General features: G+C 51.0%; 1 protein-coding gene across 1 annotated transcript in view; it reads right to left on the reverse strand.

The window, feature by feature from the left end:
- phex (phosphate regulating endopeptidase homolog, X-linked) overlaps positions 1-19,674 on the reverse strand; it is a 116,691-nt gene extending 97,017 nt beyond the window's left edge. Inside the window, exons 1-2 of the mRNA XM_060833308.1 lie at positions 19,122-19,674; positions 1,389-1,454 (exon numbers count right to left, since the gene is read on the reverse strand). Of these exons, the coding sequence (XP_060689291.1) occupies positions 1,389-1,454; positions 19,122-19,245 (190 nt within the window). The 5' untranslated portion in view covers positions 19,246-19,674. The remainder of the gene's footprint in view (positions 1-1,388; positions 1,455-19,121) is intronic.
- Positions 19,675-27,337: the final 7,663 nt, after the last annotated feature.

The following is a 27,337-nucleotide window of genomic DNA, read 5'->3' on the forward strand; positions in this document are numbered from 1 at the left end:
TTGGTATGCTTTCCTTTATTTGTCAGAGTATTGAGTACACGAGTTGGGAGGTCGTGTTGCAGCTGTACAGGAAGTTGGTTAGGCCACTGTTGGAATATTGCGTGCAATTCTGGTCTCCTTCCGATCAGAAAGATGTTGTGAAACTTGAAAGGGTTCAGAAAAGATTTACAAGGATGTTGCCAGGGTTGGAGGATCTGAGCTACAGGGAGATGCTGAACAGGCTGGGGCTGTTTTCCCTGGAGAGGAAAGTGTAACAGGAGGGAGTGTAACAATGGGATTAGATTACAGGGATACGGGGAGAGAGGGGAACAGTGGGATTAGTTTACAGGGACATGGGGAGAGAGGGGAACAATGGGATTAGTTTACAGGGATATGGGAAGACAATGGAACGATGGGATTAGTTTACAGGGATACGGGGAGAGGGTGGAACAATGGGATTAGTTTACAGGGATACAGGGAGAGAGTGGAACAATGGGATTAGTTTACGGGGATATGGGGAGAGTGAACAATGGGATTAGTTTACAGAGATACGGGGAGACATTGTTAATGGGATTAGTTGACAGGGATACAGGATGCGAGTGTAACAATGGGATTCGTTTACAAGGATACGGGGAGAGAGTGGGACAATGGGATCAGTTTACAAGGACACAGGGAGATAGTGGAACAATGGGATTAGTTTGCAGGGATACAGGGATACAGTGGAACAATGGGATTAGTTTACGGGGATATGGGGAGAGTGTGGAACAATGGGATTAGTTTACAGGGATACGGGGAGACAGTGGAACAGTGGGATTAGTTTACGGGGATATGGGGATACAGTGGAACAGTGGGATTAGTTTACAGGGATACAGAGATATAGTGGGGATTTGGCACTTTTGGGGATTAATAGAGGCCTGCAGGAAAGGTTGAGGCTGTGGCATTAGTATGTGGTTGATACAGGGGCTACGGGGAGTGGGAGCTGGACAATGGCGTTAGGTTTGGGATTGTTACAGGTGCATTGGGACAGCAAGGAGAAGTGCAATGAGTTTGGGCTTGGTGCAGGACTCTTGGGGGAGGGAGAGGATCAGTTTGGGGGTCGATACTGGGCTGTGGGCAGACAGTGGAGATTAGCAATATATCGCGGTCTTGCAATGACACCCGAGTCATGAGGAGATATGAATCAGGCGGTGGAAACGACCGTTCAGCCCCTCAAGTCCGTTCCTTCATCCGATTAAATCAACTCCACATTCCCACTGAGACTGGAAACTGATAAGATTCCTGACAAATAACAGGATCAACCCGTGCCTTTCCAGATTCAGGAGCCCAGACTCCTTCGTTCAGGAAGCAAAGGTCCCCAGCACCAAATGGAACAAGGCAACGTGCCGAGAGCGATGGAGTGTTCACCTTACCAGCCTCGGTGCACTCCGGGCTGACGCAGTGCTCCTCATGTTGCAGATGGATCACTCGGCTCCCAACTGGAAAGAAGATAAATAGCATCAGTTTTCCTTCGTCCTGTGAACTATTGGCCGTGCCACCCTCTGTACCCAGACCATCTGCAGCAGCTCCACACTGGGTGCCCCCCTGCAACAGCTCAGCAAGGTCCGAAGGGATTCAAGATGTTCAAAGAAATAATGCTGAGCGACTGAAATTTCTGGGGGTGCACCGATGTCTCTCCATATCCCTGTAAACTAATCCCATTGTCCCACTGTCATCGCGTATCCCTGTAAACTAATCCCATAGTCACACTCTCTCCCTATGTGCCTGTAAACTAATCCCATTGACAGATCCAAGGCTGTCCTTGGTTCTGACAAAGGGTGAGACAGTGCTGAGGGACAGGCCCACTCTCAGAGGCACTGGCTGTCTGTGAGACTGAGGTCCTGTGGACCTATAAGATTCCTGGTCACCCTTGGCAGGAGAGGAAGGGAGCTCTCCCTCGTGACTTAGTCCCTCAACCTAAACGATTGATCTGGTCTTTATGACACTGGGAACCTGCTGTGCATAAATCAGTCACCATGTTTTTACAGAATCTCTACCGTGTGGGAGCAGACCATTCAACCCATACGGACCCTCTGTAGAGCATCCCACTCAGACCCAACCCCTTACCCTCTAACCCTGCATTCGCCACGGCCAATCCACCCTGACCTGCACATCCCTGTACACTACGGACAATTTAGCATGGTCAATTCACCTAACCTGCACATCTTTGGACTGTGGGAGGAAACTGGAGCACCCGGAGGAAACCCACGCAGACACGGGGAGAACGTGCAAACTCCACACAGACAGTGACCCGAGGCAGGGATTGAACCCGAGTCCCTGATGCTGTGCGGCAGCAGTGCCAACCACTGAGCCACCGTGCAACCCAACACTTCCTACATTGCCGACGCGCTCACATCATGAAAAGGTGGGATGGAAAGCGAGGTCCTGAAAGGCACTATCTAAATGCAAACGTCTTGGCTTCCTTGTGCTCTCTGTAGCTCGATGGACATCCTTTTAGCCCAGTCGGCTGGATGTCCAGTTTGTGATGCAGAGTGCCACCAACAGCGAAGGTTCAATTCCCCACACCGGCTGAGGCTACCATGAGGAACTGAAAATGTGTTGCTGGTTAAAGCGCAGCAGGTCAGGCAGCATCCACGGAACAGGAAATTCGACGAGAACTGTCTGTTAAAACCCCTCACCTCACCTAAGGCAGGTCAAACCCGTTTCTGGAATGAGAGAGTCGTCTGGTAAGACCATGGAGACTTCAGGTTAAAAAGAATGAAAGAATTGTTGAAATCAGAAACAAAAGCAGTTAGTTTGGAAAAAACTCAGCAGGTCTGGCAGCATCTGTGGAGAGAAAGCAGACCTGATGTGTTAGATCCAGTGAGTCTTCCTCAGAAATGACTGCATCCTTGCTCCAGCAGGTTCTGTCGCTCTTTCAGGTTTCCAATATCCACGAGACTTTGTTGCTTTTATTTCGGGTTTAGTGAACATTCGCTGCGCCCAACTTTCAGCCTTACCCTCACCGCTCAGAGTTAGCAGAGAGGGCCCTCCATCCCACACTGACCTGGGAGGAATGGTGAGGGTTGGGTCTGTGGGAGTCCATAAGACCATTAGTCATGGGAGTGGAAGTAAGGCCATTCAGCCCATCGAGTCCACTCCGGCATTCAATCATGGCTGACGGGGATTTCAACTCCACTTACCAGCACTCCCCCCGTAGCCCTTAATTCCTCGAGACATCAAGAATCTATCAATCTCTGCCCTGAAGACATTTAGAGTCCCGGCCTCCACTGCACTCTGCGGCAATGAATTCCACAGGCCCACCACTCTCTGGCTGAAGAAATGTCTCCGCATTTCTGTTCTGAATTGACTCTCTCTAATACTAAGGCTGTGTCCATGGGTCCTAGTCTCCTCACCTAACAGAAACAATTTCATAGTGTCCACCCTTTCCAAGTCATGTACTATCTTGTAAGTTTCTATTAGATCTCCCCTTAACCTTCTAAACTCCAATGAATACAATCCCAGGATCCTCAGCCGTTCCTCATATGTTAGATTCCAGGGATCATCTGTGTGAATCTCCGCTGGACACACTCCAGTGCCAGTATGTCCTTCCTGAGGTGTGGGAACCAAAACTGGACACAGTACTCCAAATGGAGCCTAACCAGAGCTTTATAAAGTCTCAGAACCACACCGCTGCTTTTATATTCCAATCCTCTTGAGATAAATGACATTGCATTTGCTTTCTTAATCACAGACTCACGGGTTATGGGGAGGGGAGTGGGCAAATGACTGACCTGTGAGGGCAAAATGTCGTTGCATCTGCCCCCTGCCCATGATACACGCAGGTTGTTCCATCTCCTCTGTTTCCCAGGAACGCAAGCCGGGGGGGGGGGGGTGGAGAAACAGGGGCAAATTCGCCTTTTGCTTGTCTTTCCTCACAGATGGTAGCAAGGCCTGTGTTCACTCCCCGGCCCTGGATTGGAAGGGCCTGCCAGAGCCATTTCAAAGTCAACCTCAAGCTGTGGATCTGGAGTCAGGAGTAGGCTGGACCTGGTAAGAGTGGAGATTCCCTTCCCTCAACCAGACAGTTGTGTAGGTGCCATCATGGAAGGGCTCCCCTGCCAACAAGTGAAAATGTTCTTTCCTGCCCTCCAGCAATCCCTGCTTGGAATCCAATTCCTGTCCCTTGAGCCTTCCCCGATTTCCATCATTTCTCCTTTCAGCTGCTTGGGCATTAAACTCTGGAATTCCCTCCCTGAACCTCTCCTGCTTTTGGGTCCTCACCTAGAACACTCCTTATCGATGGATCGTGTGCCTTAACATCTCTTTATCTGCACAGGAGCAGAAATAGACCGCTCAGCCCATCGACTCTGTTCCACCAGCCGATGAGGTCATCTTTGATTTGATAACCCACGACTCCTGCCTTTTCCTCCGTAACCCTTGATTCCATTTCTGATTAAAACTCCATCTACCTCTGCCTTGAATATCCTTAATATCACAGCCTTAACAGTAAAGGACTCCACAAATCCACTACCATCTGATAGAAGAAATTCCTACTCACCTCTGTCTTCAATGTGCATCCCTTGTTTACACACTCACACACACATACACACATATACACACCCTCAGACACACACACCCACATACACACACACACTCTCACACACACCCTCAGACACACACATACACATATACTCACATACACACACACATATACTCATACACTCATACACATACACACATACACATACACATATACTCACATGCATACACACACATACACTCACACATTCACTCACACTCTCTCACTCACATACACACACACATATACTCACATACATACACACATACATACAAATATACTCACATTAACTCATTCACATACACTCACACACATACATTCACACACACACACTCACTCACACACATACACACACACACACACACATTCACTCACACACATGCACACTCACACACTCCCACACATACACACATGGACACCCACACACACTCACGCGCACACACACTCACGCACATACACACATATACACACTCACATGTACTCACAGACATATACACACACATACTCACATACACTCATACACATACACTCACACCATACACACATATACTCACATACATACTGATACATAAGCACACATACACTCATTCACATACACACACATACACTCACACACACACACTCACACTCTCGCACACATATACTCACATTCATACACACACATATACTCATACATACACACACATACATATACATATACTCACATACACACACATACATATACATATACTCACATACATACACATACACTCACTCACACACACCCACACACTCTCGCACACACACACACGCACATATACACACTCACATGTACTCACAGACATACACACACACATATACTCACATACATACACACACACATATACTCATGTACATACACACACACATATACTCATGTACATACACACACACATATACTCACATACATACACACACACATATACTCACATGCATACACACACACGCATACACTCACACGCACACCCACACTCTCTCACTCACAACATATACACATATACACACACACATGTACTCACATACATACAGACACATACACACACATACACTCATTCACATACACACACATACACTCTCACACACACACACACATATACACTCACACACACTCACACACATATACACTCACACATATACACACATACACACACACACATACTGACACTCTCTCACTCACACACATACACACATATACACGCACACATATACTCACATTCATACACACACATACACATATACTCACATACACACACATACACTCATTCACACACACATGCACACTCACACACTCACCCGCACCCACTCACACACACCCACACCCACTCACACACATATACACACTCACACTCCCACACATACACACACCCCCACACATACACACACACACACTCACACACACAGTCACACATACACACACACCCACCCACACACACACACACACACCCACGCACACACATATATACACACACACCCACACACGTATACACACACCCATACACACACATATACACACCCTCAGACACACAGACACTCACACTCTCACACACCCACACACACATACACACTCACACATCACATACATTCACATACACTCACACACACACTCACTCTCACTCATACGCACACACTCATACACACACCCACACATATACATACACACACACGTATATATATACACACACACAACCACATACACACACACCCACACCCATACACGCACACAACCACACACACACTTACACCCACACACACTCGTGTATATACACACACACCCAAACACACACACACATATACTCACATACACAAGCACACACATATATTCACATACACACGCACACACACATACTCACATACACGCATACACACGCACTCACAAACACACACACACTCTCACACAAACACATACACACACTCACTCACACATACACACACTCTCACACACAAACACATGCACATTCACATACAAACACATACACACGCACACACACATTCACACACATACACACTCGCATACACTCATCCACGTACACACACACTCTCACTCTCACACACATACACACATATACACGCACACATATACTCACATACATACAGACACATACACACACATTCACTCATTCACATACACACACATACACTCTCACACATATACTCACACATACACTCACACTCTCTCACTCACACACATACACATATATACACGCACACATATACTCCCATTCATACACACATATACTCACATACACACACATATACTCACACACATGCACACTCACACACTCACCCGCACCCACACACACACATATACACACTCACGCTCCCACACATACAGACTCTCACACACCCACACATAGTCACACATACACACACACCCACACACATACACACACGTATACACACACATACCCACGCACACACACGAATACACACACACACCAACACATACACATACTCACACACACATATACACACCCTCAGACACAGACACGCGCACACATACATTCACATACACACGCACACACATACACACTCATGCACACACATACACTCACATACAAACATATACACTCACACACTCACACACAAACACATGCACATTCACATACAAACACATACTCACGCACACACACATTCACACACATACACACTGCATACACTCATCCACGTACACACACACTCTCACTCTCACACACATACACGCACACATATACTCACATACATACAGACACATACACACACATTCACTCATTCACATACACACACATATACACTCACACACACATATACTCACACTCTCTCACTCACACACATACACGCACACATATACTCACATTCATACACACATATACACATATACTCACATACACACACATACACTCATTCACACTCACACACATGCACACTCACACACTCACCCGCACCCACTCACACATACCCACACCCACTCACACACACATATACACACTCACGCTCCCACACATACACACACCCCCACACATACACACATACATACACACTCACACACCCACACACAGTCACACATATACACACACGTATACACACTCACGCTCCCACACATACACACACCCCCACACATACACACATACATACACACTCACACACACACACCCACCGACACATATACACACACGTATACACACACACACACACACACACACACGTATACACACACCCACCCACACATACACACACCCATACACACATATACACACCCTCAGACACACGGACACTCACACTCTCACACACCCACACACACAATCACATACACACGCACACACATATATTCACATACACACACACACACACTCATACACACACACCCACACATATACATACACATACACACACGTATATATACACACACAAACCACACACACTCACACACCCACACCCACACCCATAAACGCACACAACCACACACACTCACACACACACGTATATATACACACACACACACACCCGTATACACACACACCCACACACGTATATACACACACACCTAAACACACACACACATACTCACATACACAAGCACACACATATATTCACATACACACGCACACTCACAAACACACACACACTCACACACATACACTCCCACACAAACACATACACACACTCACACACATACACTCCCACACAAACACATACACACACTCACACACACATATACACACCCTCAGACACAGACACGCTCACACATACATTCACATACACACGCACACACATACACACAAACACACACAAACACATTCACACAAACACATGCACACTCACATACATTCACATACACACGCACACACATACACACTCGCATACACTCATCCACGTACACACACACTCTCACTCTCACACACATACACACATATACACGCACACATATACTCACATACATACACACACACATATACTCACATTCATACACACACATACACGTATACTCACATACACACACATACACACAGTCACTCACACACATGCACACTCACACACTCACCCACACCCACTCACACACACATATACACACTCACACTCCCACACATACACACACCCCCACACTCTCACACACCCACACTACCACACTCTCACACACCCACATACACACTCACACACACCCACCCACACATACACACATCCACGCGTATACACACACACCCACGCATACACACACCCACACATACACACACATGCACACACACACCCACACCCTCAGACACACATACACTCACACTCTCACACACCCACACACATATACTCACATACACACGCGCACACATATATTCACACTCACACACATACACACGCGCAGACACACACACTCTCACTCATACGCACACACCCATACACACACACACACCCACAAACGTATATACACACACACACAAAACCACATGCACTCACACACACAACCACATACACTCACACACATACACACAGCCACACACCCACACACATACATGTATAATACACACAACCACTCACACACTCACACACACACATACACACTCACATACACACACCCCCACACACCCACCCGTATACACACACACACATATACACACACACGTATACACACACCCATATACTCACATACACAAGCACACACGCATGCACATACTCACATACACACGCACACAAACATACACACACTCACACACATAGACTCCCACACAAACACATACACACACACTCACACACATATACACACCCTCAGACACACACACACATACACACGCACACACATACACACTCACGCACACACACATATACACACACATACACACACACTCACACACAAACACACGTACACTCACACACAAACACATGCACACACCCACACAAACACATGCACACACACATATATTCATATACACACGCACACACACACTCACACTCGCATACACTCATCCACGTATACACACACTCTCACTCTCACACACATACACACACACACACACACATCTCCTGCTCTTCGTTCCAATAACCAGCTGCACCAGAATCCCAGCTGCCGTCGGCCTGCTGGGGATAGAGCTGAGTGAAGCAAGAGTTGTTTCAAAGGGAGCATAAAAAAAATCAAGAAAAGTGTGCTGCTGGAAAAGCACTGCGGGTCAGAGGAGCTGGAGAATCGACGTTTTGGGCCGTAGTCCTTCATCAGGAATGGGAGAAGGGCTTATGATGGAAACGTCGATTCTCCTGCTCCTCAGATGCTGCCTGACCGGCACCACACACTTCACCTCTGATCTCCAGCATCTGTGGCCCTCACCATCTCGTGTTTAAAAATAAGACTATAAAAGACACTAGTCAAATCCCAGTTGGAATACCGCAAACGGGTTTGGAATCCTTATCTAAGGAAGGTGTTGGAGGCGATCCAGAGAAGTTTCACTCAGACTATCCTGGGTATGGAAGGACAGTGTTACAAGGAGAGATCAAGTTTGTCCTCATTGGAGTTTAGAACAATGAGAGACCACCTTACTAAAAGATACAAGATTCACAGCGGACTTGTGATGCTTCCCCTTGTGGGAGAGTTAAGGACCACAGGGGAACATCTCAGAATAAGGGGCTGCACATTGAAGGCAGAGAGGAGGAGGAATTTCCTCTCTCAAAGGGCAGTGGAGTCTGTGGAATTCTAAAGTCAAGTCGTTTATTTGTGGCCAAGAGAGATTGATTTTTAATTAGATTAGATTAGATTACTTACAGTATGGAAACAGGCCCTTCGGCCCAACAAGTCCACACCGACCCGCCGAAGCGCAACCCACCCATTCCCCTACATTTACCCCTTACCTAACACTACGGGCAATTTAGTAAGGCCAATTCACCTGACCCGCACATCTTTGGACTGTGGGAGGAAACCGGAGCACCCGACGGAAACCCACGCAGACACGGGAGAACGTGCAAACTCCAAACAGTCGCCTGAGGCGGGAATTGAACCCGGGTCTCAGGCGCTGTGAGGCAGCAGTGCTAACCACTGTGCCACCGTGCTGCCCACTAAATTAGTAAAGGGTTATGGACAGGAAAGTGGAGTTAAGGATTCTCAGAACAAACGTGATTTCGCTGAATGACAGAGCAGACTCAATGGCTTATTTCTGCTTCCAGTCTGATGGTGAGACTGGAGGAACAAACAGTGGGGAAATGATTCAGTAATAAAGCAAGGAGCCACACAGACCTGACCACAGTCAACTCCGACTGAAACAAGTGCCTGATCATTCCTTATGGCACAGACCCTGATCATTCCTTATGGCACAAATCTTGCCGGGGAAGTAGCAGAGCATGCCTCACGGTAACACATGAAGGATTCAGTGGAGAAAGTCCATCGCGTGCACAGAAACGCCTGGTCAATTTACACCAACTGCCCATTTCCTTTATGCACGCAACACCTCATCCTTAGCTAAGCTTTTTTTTGGAAAGCAGACCACAAAACTTCAACACTCCTCAGAAACACTGGACTCACGGACTAATTGGGGCTTTCAGTTAGTTCGAGTCCCTCCAAACTCACAACACAATTCAACTACATTCCCCTACTGTTTCCGACTTAAAGCCAAAACCCTGGCATTATCAAACAGATCAGTGGGACCAGGACAGTACATGGTGAGGACAACAGAGACTGCCTTTACGGCAGTAAGGGGCTCTGTCCCGAAACGTCAATTCTCCTGCTCCTCGGATGCTGCCTGACCTGCTGCACTTTTCCAGCAACACACTCTCAACAGCACCATGTACATCTCAGAGTGCAGGCAAATATGTTCACCAGGAAATCCACAGGGAGGGTGAACAAACAACAAAGATGGAAATGACAGGACAATGGAATTTCTAGCGCTTTGGATTGGAGAATATTGTCCTGAGCACACTCTTGTTAAAAATACCAGTATGGGAACTTGAAAATCTGAGAGTCAGACTGTGCCTCACATTGTAATTACCTGAAAGACAGCATTTCCAACAGCGAGGCACTCCCTCAACACTGACCCTCCAACAGTGCGGCACTCCCTCAGCACTGACCCTCCGACAGTGCGGCACTCCCTCAGCACTGACCCTCCGACAGTGCGGCACTACCACAGCATGGACCCTCCGACAGCGCGGCACTCCCTCAGCACTGACCCTCCGACATTGTGGCACTCCCTCAGCACTGACCCTCCGACAGTGCGGCACTCCCTCAGAACTGACCCTCCGACAGTGCGGCACTACCACAGCACGGACCCTCCGACAGCGCGGCACTACCACAGCACGGACCCTCCGACAGTGCGGCACTCCCTCAGCACTGACCCTCCGACAGCGCGGCACTCCCTCAGCACTGACCCTCCGACAGTGCGGCACTCCCTCAGCACTGACCCTCCGACAGTGCGGCACTCCCTCAGCACTGACCCTCCGACAGTGCGGCACTCCCTCAGCACTGACCCTCCGACAGTGCGGCACTCCCTCAGCACTGACCCTCCGACAGTGCGGCACTCCCTCAGCAGAGACCCTCCAACAGTGCGGCACGCCCTCAGCACTGACCCTCCGACAATGCGGCACTCCCTCAGCACTGACCCTCCGACAATGCGGCACTCCCTCAGCAATGACCCTCCGAGAGTGCGGCACTCCCTCAGCAATGACCCTCCGAGAGTGCGGCACTCCCTCAGCACTGACCCTCCGAGATTGCGGCACTCCCTCAGCACTGACCCTCCGACAGTGCGGCACTCCCTCAGCACTGACCCTCCGACAGTGCGGCACTCCCTCAGCACTGACCCTCCGACAGTGCGGCACTACCACAGCATGGACCCTCCGACAGCGCGGCACTCCCTCAGCACTGACTCTCCGACAATGCGGCACTCCCTCAGCACTGACCCTCCGACAATGCGGCACTCCCTCAGCAATGACCCTCCGAGAGTGCGGCACTCCCTCAGCACTGACCCTCCGAGATTACGGCACTCCCTCAGCACTGACCATCCGACAGTGCGGCGCTCCCTCAGCACTGACCCTCCGACAGTGCGGCACTCCCTCAGCACTAACCCTCCGACAGTGCAGTACTCCCTCAGTACTGACCCTCCGACAGTGCGGCACTCCCTCAGCACTGACCCTCCGACAGTGAGGCACACCCTCAGCACTGACCCTCCGACAGGGGGGCACTCCCTCAGCACTGACCCTCCGACAGGGGGGCACTCCCTCAGCTCTGACCCTCCGAAATTGCGGCACTCCCTCAGTACAGACCATCGGACAGTGCGGCACTCCCTCAACACTGATGCTCTGACCGTGCAGCACTCCTTCAGCACTGACCCTCCGACAGTGCGGCACTCTCACAGCACTGACCCTTCGAAGTACGGCACTCCCTCAGCAGAGACCTGCCAACAGTGCAGCACTCCCTCAGCAGAGACCCTCCGACAGTGCGGCACTCCCTCAGCAGAGACCCTCCGACAGTGCGGCACTCCCTCAGCACTGACCCTCCGACAGTGCGGCACTCCCTCAGCACTGACCCTCCGACAGTGCGGCACTCCCTCAGCACTGACCCTCCGACAGTGCGGCACTCCCTCAGCACTGACCCTCCGACAGTGCGGCACTCCCTCAGCACTGACCCTCCGACAGTGCGGCACTCCCTCAGCACTGACCCTCCGACAGTGCGGCACTCCCTCAGCACTGACCCTCCGACAGTGCGGCACTCCCTCAGCACTGACCCTCCGACAGTGCGGCACTCCCTCAGCACTGACCCTCCGACAGTGCGGCACTCCCTCAGCACTGACCCTCCGACAGTGCGGCACTCCCTCAGCACTGACCCTCCGACAGTGCGGCACTCCCTCAGCACTGACCCTCCGATAGGGGGGGCACTCCCTCAGCATTGACCCTCCGACAGTGCGGTACTCCCTCAGCACTGACCCTCTGACAGGGGGACACACCCTCAGCACTAACCCTCCGACAGCGCGGCACACCCTCAGCACTGACCCTCCAACAGGGGGACACACCATCAGCTCTGACCCTCCGAGAGGGGGGCACTCCCTCAGCACTGACCCTCCGACGAGGGGCACTCCCTCAGCACTGACCCTCCGACAGTGCGGCACTCCCTCAGCACTGACCCTCCGACAGTGCGGCAGTGCCTCAGCACTGACCCTCCGACAGTGCGGCAGTGCCTCAGCGCAGACCCTCCAACAGGGGGACACACCATCAGCTCTGACCCTCCGAGAGGGGGGCACTCCCTCAGCACTTACCCTCCGACAGTGCGGCACTCCCTCAGCACTGACCCTCCGACATGGGGAACTCCCTCAGCACTGACCCTCCAACAGTGCGGCACTCCCTCAGCACTGACCCTCCAACAGTGCGGCACTCCCTCAGCACTGACCCTCCGACAATGCGGCACTCCCTCAGCGCTGACCGTCCGACAGCGCAGCATACCCTCAGCGCTGACCCTCCGACAGTGCGGCACTCCCTCAGCGCTGACCCTCCGACAGTGCGGCATACCCACAGCACTGACCCTCCGACAGTGCGGCACTCCCTCAGCGCTGACCCTCCGACAGTGCGGCACTCCCTCAGCACTGACCCTCCGACAGAGCGGCACTCCCTCAGCACAGACCATCAGACAGTGCCCACTCCCTCAGCACTGACCCTCCGACAGTGCGGCACTTCCTCAGCACTGACCCTCGACAGTGCAGCACAGCCTCAGCACTGACCCTCCGATGGGGGGGCACTCCCTCAGCACTGACCCTCTGACAGCGCGGCACTCCCTCAGCACTGATCCTCCAAAATTACAGCACTCCCTCAGCACAGACCATCGGACAGTGCGGCACTCGCTCAGCATTGACCCTCCGACAGTGCGGCCCTCCCTCAGCGCTAACCCTCCGACAGTGTAGCACTCCCTCAACACCGACCCTCCGATAGAGCGACACACCTTAGCACTGACCCTCTGACAGGGGGACACTCCCTCAGCACTGACCCTCCGACAGCGCGGCACTCCCTCAGCACTGACCCTCCAACAGGGGGGGCACTCCCTCAGCACTGACCCCCTGACAGTGCGGCGCACCCTCAGCACTGACCCTCCAACAATACAGCACTCCCTCAGCACTGACCCTCCGAAAGTGCGGCACTCCCTCAGTACTGACCCTCCGACAGTGCGGCACTCCCTCATCACTGACCCTCCAACATTGCGGCACTCCCTCATCACTGACCCTCCAACAGGGGGACACACCATCAGCTCTGACCCTCCGAGAGGGGGGCACTCCCTCAGCACTTACCCTCCGACAGTGCGGCACTCCCTCAGCACTGACCCTCCGACAGTGCGGCAGTCCCTCAGCACTGACCCTCCGACATGGGGAACTCCCTCAGCACTGATCCTCCGACAGTGTGGCACTCCCTCAGCACTGACCCACGGACAGTGCGTCACTCCCTCAGCACTGACCCTCCGACAGCGCGGCACTCCCTCAGCACAAACCCTCTGACAGTGCGACACTTCCTCAGCACCGACCCTCGGACAGTGCGGCACTCCCTCAGCGCTGACCCTCGGACAGCGCGGCATACCCTCAGCACTGACCCTCCGACAGTGTGGCACTCCCTCAGCACTGACCCTCCGACAGTGTAGCACTCCTTCAACACCGACCCTCCGACAGAGCGACACACCCTTAGCACTAACCCTGCGACAGGGGGACACACCATCAGCTCTGACCCTCCGAGAGGGGAGCACACCCTCAGCACTGACCCTCCGACAGCGCGGCACACCCTCAGCGCTGACCCTCAGACAGTGAGGCACTTCATCAGCACTGACACTCCGACAGGGGGGCAATCCCTCAACACTGACCCTCTGACAGTGCAGCACTCCCTCAGCACTGACCCTCCGACAATGCGGCACTTCCTCAGCACTGACCCACCGACAGTGCGGCACTCCCTCAGCACTGACCCTCCGACAGTGCGGCACTCCCTCGGCGATGACTCTCCGACAGTGCGGCACTCCCTCAGCACTGACCCTCCGACAGTGCGGCACTCCCTCAGCACTGACCATCCGACAGTGCGACGCTCACTCAGCACTGACCATCCGACAGTGCGACGCTCACTCAGCACTGACCCTCCGACAGTGTGGCACTCCCTCAGCACTGACCCCCCGACAGTACGGCACTCCCTCAGCACTGACCCTCCGACAGCGCGGCACTCCCTCAGCACTGATCCTCCGATAGCGTGGCACTCCCTCAGCACTGACTCTCCGACAGTGCGACACTCCCTCAGCACTGACCGTCCGCTAGTGCAGCGCTCCCTCAGCACTGAACCTCCGACAGTGCGACACTCCCTCAACACTGACCATTCGACAGCGCGCGCTCCCTCAGCACTGACCCTCCAACAGTGCGGCACCCCCTCAGCACTGACCCTCCGACAGCGCGGCACAGCCTCAGTACTGACCCTCCGACTGTGCAGCACTGCCTCAGCACTGACAATCCCACAGGCAGACACACCCTCAGCTCTGACCCTCCCACAGCGCGGCACCCCCTCAGCGCGGACCCTCTGACAGTGCGTCGCACCCTCAGAACTGACCCTCCGACAGTGCGTCGCACCCTCAGAACTGACCCTCCGACAGTGCGTCGCACCCTCAGAACTGACCCTCCGACAGTGCGTCGCACCCTCAGAACTGACCCTCCGACAGTGCGTCGCACCCTCAGAACTGACCCTCCGACAGTGCGTCGCACCCTCTGAACTGACCCTCCGACAGTGCGTCGCACCCTCAGAACTGACCCTCCGACAGTGCGTCGCACCCTCAGAACTGACCCTCCGACAGGGGGGCACTCCCTCAGCACAGACCCTCCGACAGGGGGGCACTCCCTCAGCACAGACCCTCCGACAGAGCGGCACTCCCTCAGCACTGCCCCTCCAACAGTGCGGCACTCCCTCAGCACTGACCCTCCAACAGTGCGGCACTGCCTCAGCACAGACCCTCCGACAGTGCGGCACTCCCTCAGCACAGACCCTCCGACATTGCGGCACTCCCTCAGCACAGACCTTCTGACAGTGCGGCGCTCCCTTAACACTGACCCTCCGACAGTGCGGCACTCCCTCAGCTCTGACCCTCCGACAGTGGTCACACTCTCAGCACTGACCCTCTGACAGCGCAACATCCCGGTTCATCGCAGAGTAATCCTCCTCCTTTCTGATCCCACAGTGACAGTATGTCCACAGACAGACCCCCCCCCCCTTGTGTCATAACAGATGGCGAAATTTCAAGTCAATAAAATCTCTCACTGAAGTAAGAGTTAAATGGTAGCCGTATAATCATCAATGATTTCCTTAATCTTCTTTCCAGAATGGAAATCAGCCAGCCTTCCCCGACCCGACCTACCTGAGTCTCCAGACCCACAACAAAGTGTCTGACGGAAATGGTCTCCACAGTTCAAAGCTTTGTCAGCACACAAACCAAAGGCTGGTTTCACCTGCAACGCCCTCAACCAATGACAGTACAAAGGGAGACCTGGATAATGCAGAACTCCAGAGTTTGAGGCTGGCTCAGTGGGTATCACGGCTGCCTCCTAGCACCAGGGTCCCAGGTTCGATTCCAGCCTCGGGCAACTCTCTGTGTGGAGTTTGCACATTCTCCCCGTGTCTGTGTGGGTTTGCTCTGGTTTCCTCCCACAGTCCAGAGAACCGTAGTGTTCGGTGCATTGCTCAGAGGTAAATTAGTCAGGGTAAGGGAATGGGTCTGGGTGGGTTACTCTTCAGTGTGGAGTTGTTGGGCCAAATGGCCTGTTTACACACTGTAGGGAAACTAATCATTTTAAGAAGTTCACAGACAGAGTGGGGAAATGGGCAGACATTTGGCAGATAAAATTAAATGCGGAAAAACAGAAGGGGCATTAACTTGGTTCGGGAGCATGGCGAAGGTGCTGTATAAAATAAACAGTAAACTGTAGAGGACAGGGGCAGGAGCAGAGAGATTTCCGAAAATGTGTGCACAGAAAGTTGTCGGGGTGGGTAAGAAACGAAGAAGACAACTCCCGGTTTCGTTTAGCACATGGACTGAAGCCAGAGAGCTGGGGTGAGCCTGTGGGAAACACTGCGTCAGGCTCACTGGAGTGCTGTGATCAGTCTTGGGTGCTGCACCATAGGGAAAGGGTGGAGGAAACATGTCAATACGGTGGTTCCCTCCTGAGGAACTTCAGCTAAATGGACAGATCAGAGAATTCAGGACTGTTTCTTGCCAGGGAAAGCTGAGATGTTCTTTGGTCAAGGGATGGAGTGGAAAGGCAGCAGTTATTCAGTAAACATTGAGGTGATAATCAACGAAGGAAGGACAGAAAAGCTCTTTGTGCACCCGTGAGGAGTTAGGGTCTTGGGTGTACTATCTGAGAGTGTGGGGGGAGGGAGGTTCACTCGAGGGGTTAGGGTCTGGGGTGTACTGTCTGAGAGTGTGGGGGGAGGGAGGTTCACTCGAGGGGTTAGGGTCTGGGGTGTACTGTCTGAGAGTGTGGGGGAGGCAGGTTCACTCGAGGGGTTAGGGTCTGGGGTGTACTGTCTGAGAGTGTGGGGGGAGGGAGGTTCACTCGAGGGGTTAGGGTCTGGAGTGTACTGTCTGAGAGTGTGGGGAGGGGGAAGTTCACTCGAGGGGTTAGGGTCTGGGATGTACTGTCTGAGAGTGTGGGGAGGGGGAAGTTCACTCGAGGGGTTAGGGTCTGGGGTGTACTGTCTGAGAGTGTGGGGGGAGGGAGGGTCACTCGAGGGGTTAGGGTCTTGGATGTACTGTCTGTGAGTGTGGGGGAGGCAGGTTCACTCGAGGGGTTAGGGTCTGGGGTGTACTGTCTGAGAGTGTGGGGAGGGGGAAGTTCACTTGAGGGGTTAGGGTCTGGGATGTACTGTCTGAGAGTGTGGGGAGGGGGAAGTTCACTCGAGGGGTTAGGGTCTGGGATGTACTGTCTGAGAGTGTGGGGGGAGGGGGAGGGACACTCGAGGGGTTAGGGTCTGGGGTGTACTGTCTGAGAGTGTGGGGAGGGAGGTTCACTCGCGGGGTTAGGGTCTGGGGTGTACTGTCTGACAGTGTGGGGGGAGGGAGTTTCACTCGAGGGATTAGGGTCTGGGGTGTACTGTCTGAGAGTGTGGGGGGTGGGAGGTTCACTCGAGGGGTTAGGGTCTGGGATGTACTGTCTGAGAGTGTGGAGGGAGGGAGGTTCACTGGGGGGTTAGGGTCTGGGGTGTACTGTCTGAGAGTGTGGGGGGAGGGAGGTTCACTCGAGGGGTTAGGGTCTGGGGTGTACTGTCTGAGAGTGTGGGGGGAGGGAGGTTCACTCGAGGGGTTAGGGTCTGGAGTGTACTGTCTGAGAGTGTGGGGAGGGGGAAGTTCACTCGAGGGGTTAGGGTCTGGGATGTACTGTCTGAGAGTGTGGGGGGTGGGAGGTTCACTGGGGGGTTAGGGTCTGGGGTGTACTGTCTGAGAGTGTGGGGGGAGGGAGGTTCAGTCAAGGCTTTGCAAAGTTTCACTGGAAAGTTACGTGAAACGGAAATGAACGAGTGGGGCGGGCAGGAGCCGGCCAGCACGGGCAAAGGGGGCTGAACGGCCTCTGGTGTGAGCCGCCGGTGGCACAGTCAGAGCCGGTGTGAAAGTTTCCCGTTCCCCGCCACTTACCGAGAGCCAGCACAATACTCAGCGCCAGGGTGGCTGTGGCAAAGAGCAGCAGCAACCCTCTCAGCCACCACCTCCGGCATCTCCCCCTCACAGGCTTGGCACTCTCCAACACCTCCATTTGCATGGCGCCCACAACGTCCTTCTCTCTCTGTCTCTCTCTCAGCTTGTCCTGGGGTCAAGTCTAGAAACCTGGAGGAGAGGGTTTATGCTGAGGCAAGGAGAGGTGTGACCATCGCTCTGCACACACACAGGGAGAGGGAGAGGGAGAGAGCCCCAGGAGCAGTCTGTGCCTGTTCTCTCTCTCTCCTGGTTGTCTCCGGGGAGACTTTCTGGGATTCCTGTTGACGCACAGCCACTGAGTTGGCCGGACACTGCGCTCTCTCAGGTTGCAAACTGCATGTGTCCCAGTCAGACACACAGCCTGCAGCTCATCAAAACAAGGGACACATGGCCACACCACCCAGCTTGTCTCCGTCTGCTCCTGGCATGTCTCATCTTACAGTGACCCCGCGTTGCAGCGGTCATTGTGAAGGAGCTCCCTTCTCACAGCAGGTCTCCCCTAGACTCTTCAGTGCTTACCCTGTCCTGACCAGCCCGGAGTAATGACCTTGCCCCTCCTAGCCAGTGATGGGTCCTCCCCCAGCCTTCCCTCCCTCCCCCTGGACATTCACACCTTATTTCTGACCAAGCCAGTGCGCACACATCAGCAACAGTGGCAGGCTGGACACAGCTGAGTTTAGACACAGGTTAGTTGCCAGGGTCAGCACAGGCTTCCACACTCTCAGTCACAGAGAAGGGACCCTGCCAGCGGTGATAGATCCAGAACCCACCACTCCCCGAACCCCACCTTACCCTCCTCATCCTCACACCCCTTTTCTTCCTCTCACACCTCCACTTTTTTTTTCCTGCCCCTCCTATTCTGTCCCATCCATCTCCCTCCCACAGCAACCCCTACTGTCCCTTCCCCATCACATTCTCACCACCTTCACCCCTTCTATCCCATTCTCAACCCCCAGTGGCTTTGTCCTGTGTGACCCGGTCTCTGAACCATCCAGCCACCCCGACCCCTCTACCCTCCACCCTACCCCATCTTCCTGGAAAAGGCCACACTTGAAGAGCCTGAAGGAAGAATGCTAACGTGAAAAGACCTAGGTCCAGCCGATCAGCCAACCATCAGTAACAGTGGGACTAGATTATCAACACAGTCTTCCCGACTGAGTCAGGACAGGGGTTAGAGTGGTAATGACATTGGACGGGTAATCTGGGAAACAAAAACAGAGAATGCTAAAGAAACTCAGCAAATCGAGCAGCAGCTGTAGAGAGAGAGAGAGCGAGTTAGCTATATGAGTCTGATGCAACACTTTCAGAACTGGAAGTGGTTGAACAGAGGAGTAGGAGTGCATGGAACAGATTGGGACAGCAATGAGAATGAAGGACAAGGTGAGTACTACTGGTGGTAAAGGAAGGATTCAGCTATAAAATAGGTGTAGATGAAAATGTGAGGGGGAAGAGAACGTGTCCCCTCTGCTGCTGGCAAAGCCCTCAAGACACATCTGGGGAGGTGGTGTAGAGGGGGAAGCTGTAGTTACATTAGAAGTACTAGCAAACTTTTGATCTCAAGATTAAGTCCTAAAGGCTGTCAGGTGGCAAAGCAATGAAAGAGGTGCTATTCCTCCAGCTGGAGTTTTTTTCTCTCTACCACCTAACTGCTGTAGCTTATTTATTCCCCAGCACCCATGTTGCGTGTGTGCAGGTGTGAAACACCGGTAAATTATATTTTTTTTGTTTTTTTTTTTTTTTTTTTCGTTTTTTTTCTAACACCCGAGTGGCCAGTGACAAGCAGTGCCCTTCACATCAAAGAGGGCAATGCTCTGTGATCAAACCTCCAGCTGGAGTTAAGCTTCACTGTAGTAGGCCCAGGACGCACATGGTCATTGGTTGGGAGGGGAATTCGATGGCTTTGGTATTCCCATGTATCTGCTGCCCTGTCCTCCGAGATGCTCGTGGTTTTGGGTCAAATGTCACTTCCTGCAGTGCACCTTGTAGACGGTACACAGGACAGGGAGAAAGGGAGGATTGCAGATGCTGGAGATCAGATTAGATCATGTGGTGCTGGGAAAGCGCAACGGGTCAGGTAGCATCCAAAGAGCAGGAGAATCAACGTGTCGGGCAAAAGCCCTTCATCAGGAATGAGGCTTATGAGCAAAGGGGGTGGAGATAAATGGGTGGGGGTGGGGCTGGGAGGAAGGTAGCTGAGAGTGCCCGTTGGAGGGTCGCAAGGTAGAAGATGAGGCATTCTTCCTCCAGGATAGGGATAGTTATCAAGGCATGACCTTGGGGAGCACGACCTGGGTCTCCTCCATCACCAAACCCTTTCCATCCCATGCCTGGAGGAGGAACACCTCACCTTCCGCCATCAGACCCTCCAACCACACGGGCCCAATGTGGATTTCACCAGTTTCCTCATTTCCCCTCCCCCCACCTTATCCCAGCTCCAACCCTCCAACGCAGCACCACCCTCATGACCTATCCATCTTCCTTCCCACCTATCTGCTCTGACCCATCACCTTTACCCCCAACTCCATCTACCTATGACACTCTCAGCTACCCTCCCCCAGCACACCCCCCCCCGCCGGCTCACAGCCTCATTTCTGATGAAGGGCTTTTGCCCAAAACATCAATTCTCCTGCTCCTTGATGCTGCCTGACCTACTGTGCTTTTCCAGCAACACACTCTCAACATAGAACACAGAACAGCACAGCACAGTACAGTACAGTACAGGCCATTCGGCCCTTGACATTGTGCCAACCTTTTCTCCTACTCTAAGATCAAACTAACCTACATACCCTTCATTTTACTAATCATCCACGTGCCTATCGAAGAATCATTTAAATGTCCCCAATGTCTCTGACTCTATGACCAATGCTGGCAGTGCATTCCACACACCCACCACTCTCAGCATAAAGCACCAACTTCTGACATCTCCCCCCTACCTTCCTCCAAGCACCTTAAAATTATGCCTCCTTGTGATAAGCCATTTCTGCCCTAGGGAAAAAGTCTCTGGCTATCCACTCTATCTATGCTTCTTAATATTAAGTCACCTCTCATCCTTCTTCACTCCAATAAGACAAGTCCTAACTCCCTCAAACTTTCTTCATAAGATATGCCCGCCAGTTCAGGCAGCATCCTAGTAAATCTCCTTTGCACCTTCTATAAAGCTTCCCTATCCTTCCTATAATGAGGTGACCAGAACTGAACACCATATTCCAAGTGTGGTCTAACCAGCTGCTCCAGAGTCTTGTGGCTCTTAAACTCAATCCCCCTGCTAATGAAAGCCAGCATGCCATATGCCTTCTTACCAACCTTATCAATTTGGGTGACAACTTTGAGGGATCTATGGACATGGACCCCAAGATCCCTCTGTTCCTCCACACTGCCAAGAATCCTGCCTTTAACCCTGTAATCTGCATTCAAATTTGACCTTTCAAGTGAATGATTTCACACTTTTCCAGGTTGAACTCCATCTGCCATTTCTCAGCCCAGCTCTGCATCATGTCAATGTCCCGTTGCAACCTACAACAGCCCTCCACACGATCCACAGCTCCACCAACCCACGCAGACATGGGGAGAAGGTGCCAACTCCATACAGTCACTGGAGGTTAGAATTGAACCCGGGTCTCTAGCGCTGAGAGGCAGCAGTACTATCTACTGAGCCACTGTGCTACCCCAAACGTTCTGATTGAATTCAGATTTTCTAAACCCTAAAATGCTAAACCTTAGTAAAAGATTTGAGCATGTTTCCAATAACAGAAATTGACTAACTGGCCTGAAGTTGCCTCCTTACTTGAGTATTGTGTATAGATAAGCAGCTTTCCGACTCTCTGAGACCTATGTAGCATTCACAACTGACTATCTCTGCAATCACTTCCTTTCATCTGCAGAGCATTAAGGCCAAGGGCTTTGTTTTTCTTGTACCTTTACTATAGTGATAGTGATTGTGTTTACATTTCCCCTACTGCTGGTTTTCTACAGATGCCTTTAGTGCCTTCAAGAGGACAGATATAAAGTAAGTGCTGAAACACACTGCCATTTTCTCATTTCTAACCATTCATTCCACAGCCTCTGGCTTTGCTGTTTTCACTTGGAAATATTTGTCGAAGCTATGCCTATTTTTATATTTCTTTCGAGCATGCTCTCATTCTAATTCCTTTTGTTTTGCAAAGCAAATCATGGCTGATTTGGAAAACTTTTCCCAATCTTCACTGCCAGAAACCTCCAAAATATTGTGACTTTTCTGTCAATATCTTACCCTTAACTTTCTTCACAAGAGGCAGTTCTTCATACCCCGAGTCCTTAGGTCTCAGTTAAATACTCCATCCAGTTGTGGTCTAATCAGAGATGGATACAAGTTTAGCTTGTTTCCCCAGTTCTTCTACTCAATAGCTCCTTATGAAGCCGAAGATTGCATGTGCTTTGTTGGTTTCTCTAAACATGCCCCGTTACCTTACAAGCTAAGTGCACAAGAATTATCTTTCTGGAATTAACCCTTTTGCCGGCACGGTGGCACAGTGGTTAGCACTGCTGCCTCACAGCGCCTGAGACCCGGGTTCAATTCCCGACTCAGGCGACTGACTGTGTGGAGTTTGCACGTTCTCCCCGTGTCTGCGTGGGTTTCCTCCGGGTGCTCTGGTTTCCTCCCACAGTCCAAAGATGTGCGGGTCAGGTGAATTGGCCATGCTAAATTGCCCGTAGTGTTAGGTAAGGGGTAAATGTAGGGGTATGAGTGGGTTGTGCTTCGGCGGGTCGGTGTGGACTTGTTGGGCCGAAGAGCCTGTTTCCACACTGTAAGTTTAATCTAATCTAATCATCTGCCTTCAGCTAGGCCTTGGTCACATTCACAGCAATGCACTTGACTGGTCAAGTAGGTGTCTTTATCCTGGATGATGTCAAGCTTCTCGAAGTGTTATTGGAGCTGCACCCTTTCAGACAACTGGGGAGTATTCCTTAACACTCCTGAATGGTGCCTTATAAATGGTGGACAGGGGGTGGGGAGTCAGGATGAGTTACTCACCATGATATTCCTAGTCTCTGACTTGCTCTTGCAGCCAGAGATTATTTATGGTCCAGTTCAGTTTCTGGTCAATGGTAAGCCTCTGGATAACTGATAGTGGGGGAATCCTGTGATAACAATACTAGTGTATGTCAAAGGGCAACACGAGATTCCCTGACTGGAGTTGCTCATTTCCTGGTTCTTACGTTACTCATGTTACCGGTCACTGTCAATTCAGGACTGAATGTTTTCAAGTACTGGTATTTGAGTATTAGAGGAATTCTGAATAGAGATGAGCACTTTGCAATCCACAAACATCCTCACCTTTGGCTTCATGGCAGAAGGTCATGGATGAAGCATGACGGACCCCAGGACACTACTGAGTTACTCCATTAGTATTCTGGGACCAGGAGGCTGACTTCAATAATGAGAACCTTGTTCTTCCATCCTAGATATGACTCCAACTAATGGAGAGCTGTCCCCATGACTGTCACCAACTTCAGGGTTATGGTGGTTCCTTGGCCAAAGCTGGTTCACCTCAGAAACACAGCTCTTGAACTAAAGCGAGGACTGTTGCTGAGTGGCCTTAGTGGAACCCAAACTGAGCATCAATGACCAGGTTACAGGAAGGTGTTCCATAATATCACTCTCAAAGACACCTTCCTCACTTTGCTTGTGGTTCCATTTAGACTAAGGCAGTGATACCTAACACGAGATGGCCAGTAATTCATACGTGTACCCAGCCAACGGTCTGGGATATTTCTTGATCTGTTTTATGGCAATAGCTCTCAGTTGATCAATTGCCACAAGTCAGCTATTTGTTCAAAAGGAAACAAGCCACAGAACCATATTAGTACCCTGATCTATCAAGACACGACCAATCAACACACACCAAGAGTCAGTAGGAAATTGTGACCTTGTTCAATATTGTGAGATTGCCAGATTTGACAGGCTACTCTTTTATTATGTCTTAGAATTCCCAGAGTGTAGACAGCATGCTCGACTTCGGGGAGAAAGTGAGGACTGCAGATGCTGAAGATCAGAGTCAAAAAGTGTGGTGCTGGAAAAACACAGCCAGGCAGGTAGGTAGCATCTGAGGAGCAGGAGAATCAATGTTTCAAGCATAATGCAGAAGAGACAGGATGCCCACTTGTGGGACTTTTCAAAGAACATCTCCTGGACACATGCACCAAACAACCCCACCGCTCCGGTACTGAACATTAATTCCCCCTCCCACTCCGCCAAGGACATGCAAGTCCTGGGCCGCCTCTATCGATAGATTCTAGCCACCTGGAGGAAGGACACCTCATCGTCCACCTTGGTCTCCTCCAATCACATGGGATCAATGTCAAATTCACCAGTTTCCTCAGCTTCCCCACACTCCCATCCCGGATCCAACTCTCCAACTCGGCACCGCCCTCTTGATCTGTCCAACCTGTCCATCTTCCTTCCCACTTATCCCCTCTGCTCCGACCTATCACCATCAACCCCTTCTTCTACCTATCACCTTCCCAGCCACCTCCCTCCTCCCATTTATCTTTCAGCTCCCTTGCCCCCCCCCCCCCCCCCCCCCCCCCCCCGCACATTCCTGATGAAGAGCTTATGCTCGAAACATCGACACTCCTGCTCACCGGACACTGCCACACTTAACTTCTACACCAGAGGTAAACTTCACTTGCAGAAAGACAAGGCAAGCAACTTACACAGGGAAGATGACAATGAGGAAGATTGCAGTAAGTTATCAGTTTAAACATGTCATGGAAGACTTACAATACTGCAGTTATTTGTTAATGTTCTTTAACGCTCTTTGTTAATGTCGATGTGGACATATGACTAACATGTTAAAGAGAAAACTAAAAGGCATTTTGTGGAGACCTTTATTTTCAGGTTGACTGCACTCCTGTGCATCTTACAGAACTAAACTGCCATTGATAATTCCATTATAAACTCTTGTGCTGCTGCACTTGTTCACAGTTCTACACAGCAGGAGCAGCATTCAGTGCAAGGGTTGTGTTTGTAGTTGCCAATTGTAGTTGTAGTTGACATGCAGAAAGATTTCACAAACATCAAAGTTACCATCATTACCAACCTTTCTCACTTGCTGCTACTTTTTCCAAGACTTGACTATTAGGGAACTAGGACAGTAGCTGACAAATTATACAGATCATGGAAAAGAAATGGGGTACAAAATTCTATTGCTAATAGCATTCAAATCCCCATGAAATTTGTATTAAAAGGAAAACCCCCTTCTGTAATTCTGACATTGTCCTTCTCAATTATCACGTGAAAGAAATGTGGTCAGTTCTGGTCTGCATGAGGGTGGCAGGGACAGCAATTGAAAAAGAATACTTCCTGACCAATAGCATGACATCGGCTAATAACCACAACGATACCTCTCATTGCAAGCTGTTACCAAGTGGAAAGGATGGCAGCCAATGTTTACTTTGCAGGGACAGCACAGTGAGGCTCCAGGAGAGATGGAGAGCATAAAAGCATGCAGGCTACAGATAAGACTCGTGAAACAACAGTGAATCTCTGACCCACATTCACTGCTAATCGCAGGTCCCACCAAAGGTGGTGTCTCCCAAGTTTATTTGTTCTGACTCCACTTTAATGATGCAGGGAGGGTGGCATTTGATTTACCAGAGCGGTTGGCAGATGCGAAACTAACTGTGGATGGACGCAATACTGTCTTTTATTGTTTTTCTCTCTTTGATTTAAGAGGTCAAAGCCGATCACCTTCTATTCTCTTGGAGCTGAGACCCATCTCCAAAGACTCTCATTCCCATGCCTGCAGATCCATCAATTGTGCATTTTTTAAACAAATTTATGATTAGGATGATGCCGTTGTAACCTGGTGCTCATTCATATTTTAACCAGGATAAACACTGACAGAGGTTGTTTAGTTCTCAGCACTGATACAAATGAAAAACTGTTCCCTTGAGCAGGAAAGAAAACACTTGTTCTGTGATTAATGAATAAATAAATATTGTTCTAATATTAGCAACTTGCCTGGAAAAGTCAAGAAATGTTCACACAGAGAAAGAACAAAATCCAACAATGATTTCCCCCTTTCTTTCAATACTTGAAGTGCTCAACAATTTTCTTGTCATTAGCCATTGCAAAAGGCTACAGTAATAACTTTATGCAGAAATAATAGAACACA

This window comes from Hemiscyllium ocellatum, chromosome 12 (assembly GCF_020745735.1).
Source record: "Hemiscyllium ocellatum isolate sHemOce1 chromosome 12, sHemOce1.pat.X.cur, whole genome shotgun sequence".
NCBI lineage: Eukaryota > Metazoa > Chordata > Chondrichthyes > Orectolobiformes > Hemiscylliidae > Hemiscyllium > Hemiscyllium ocellatum.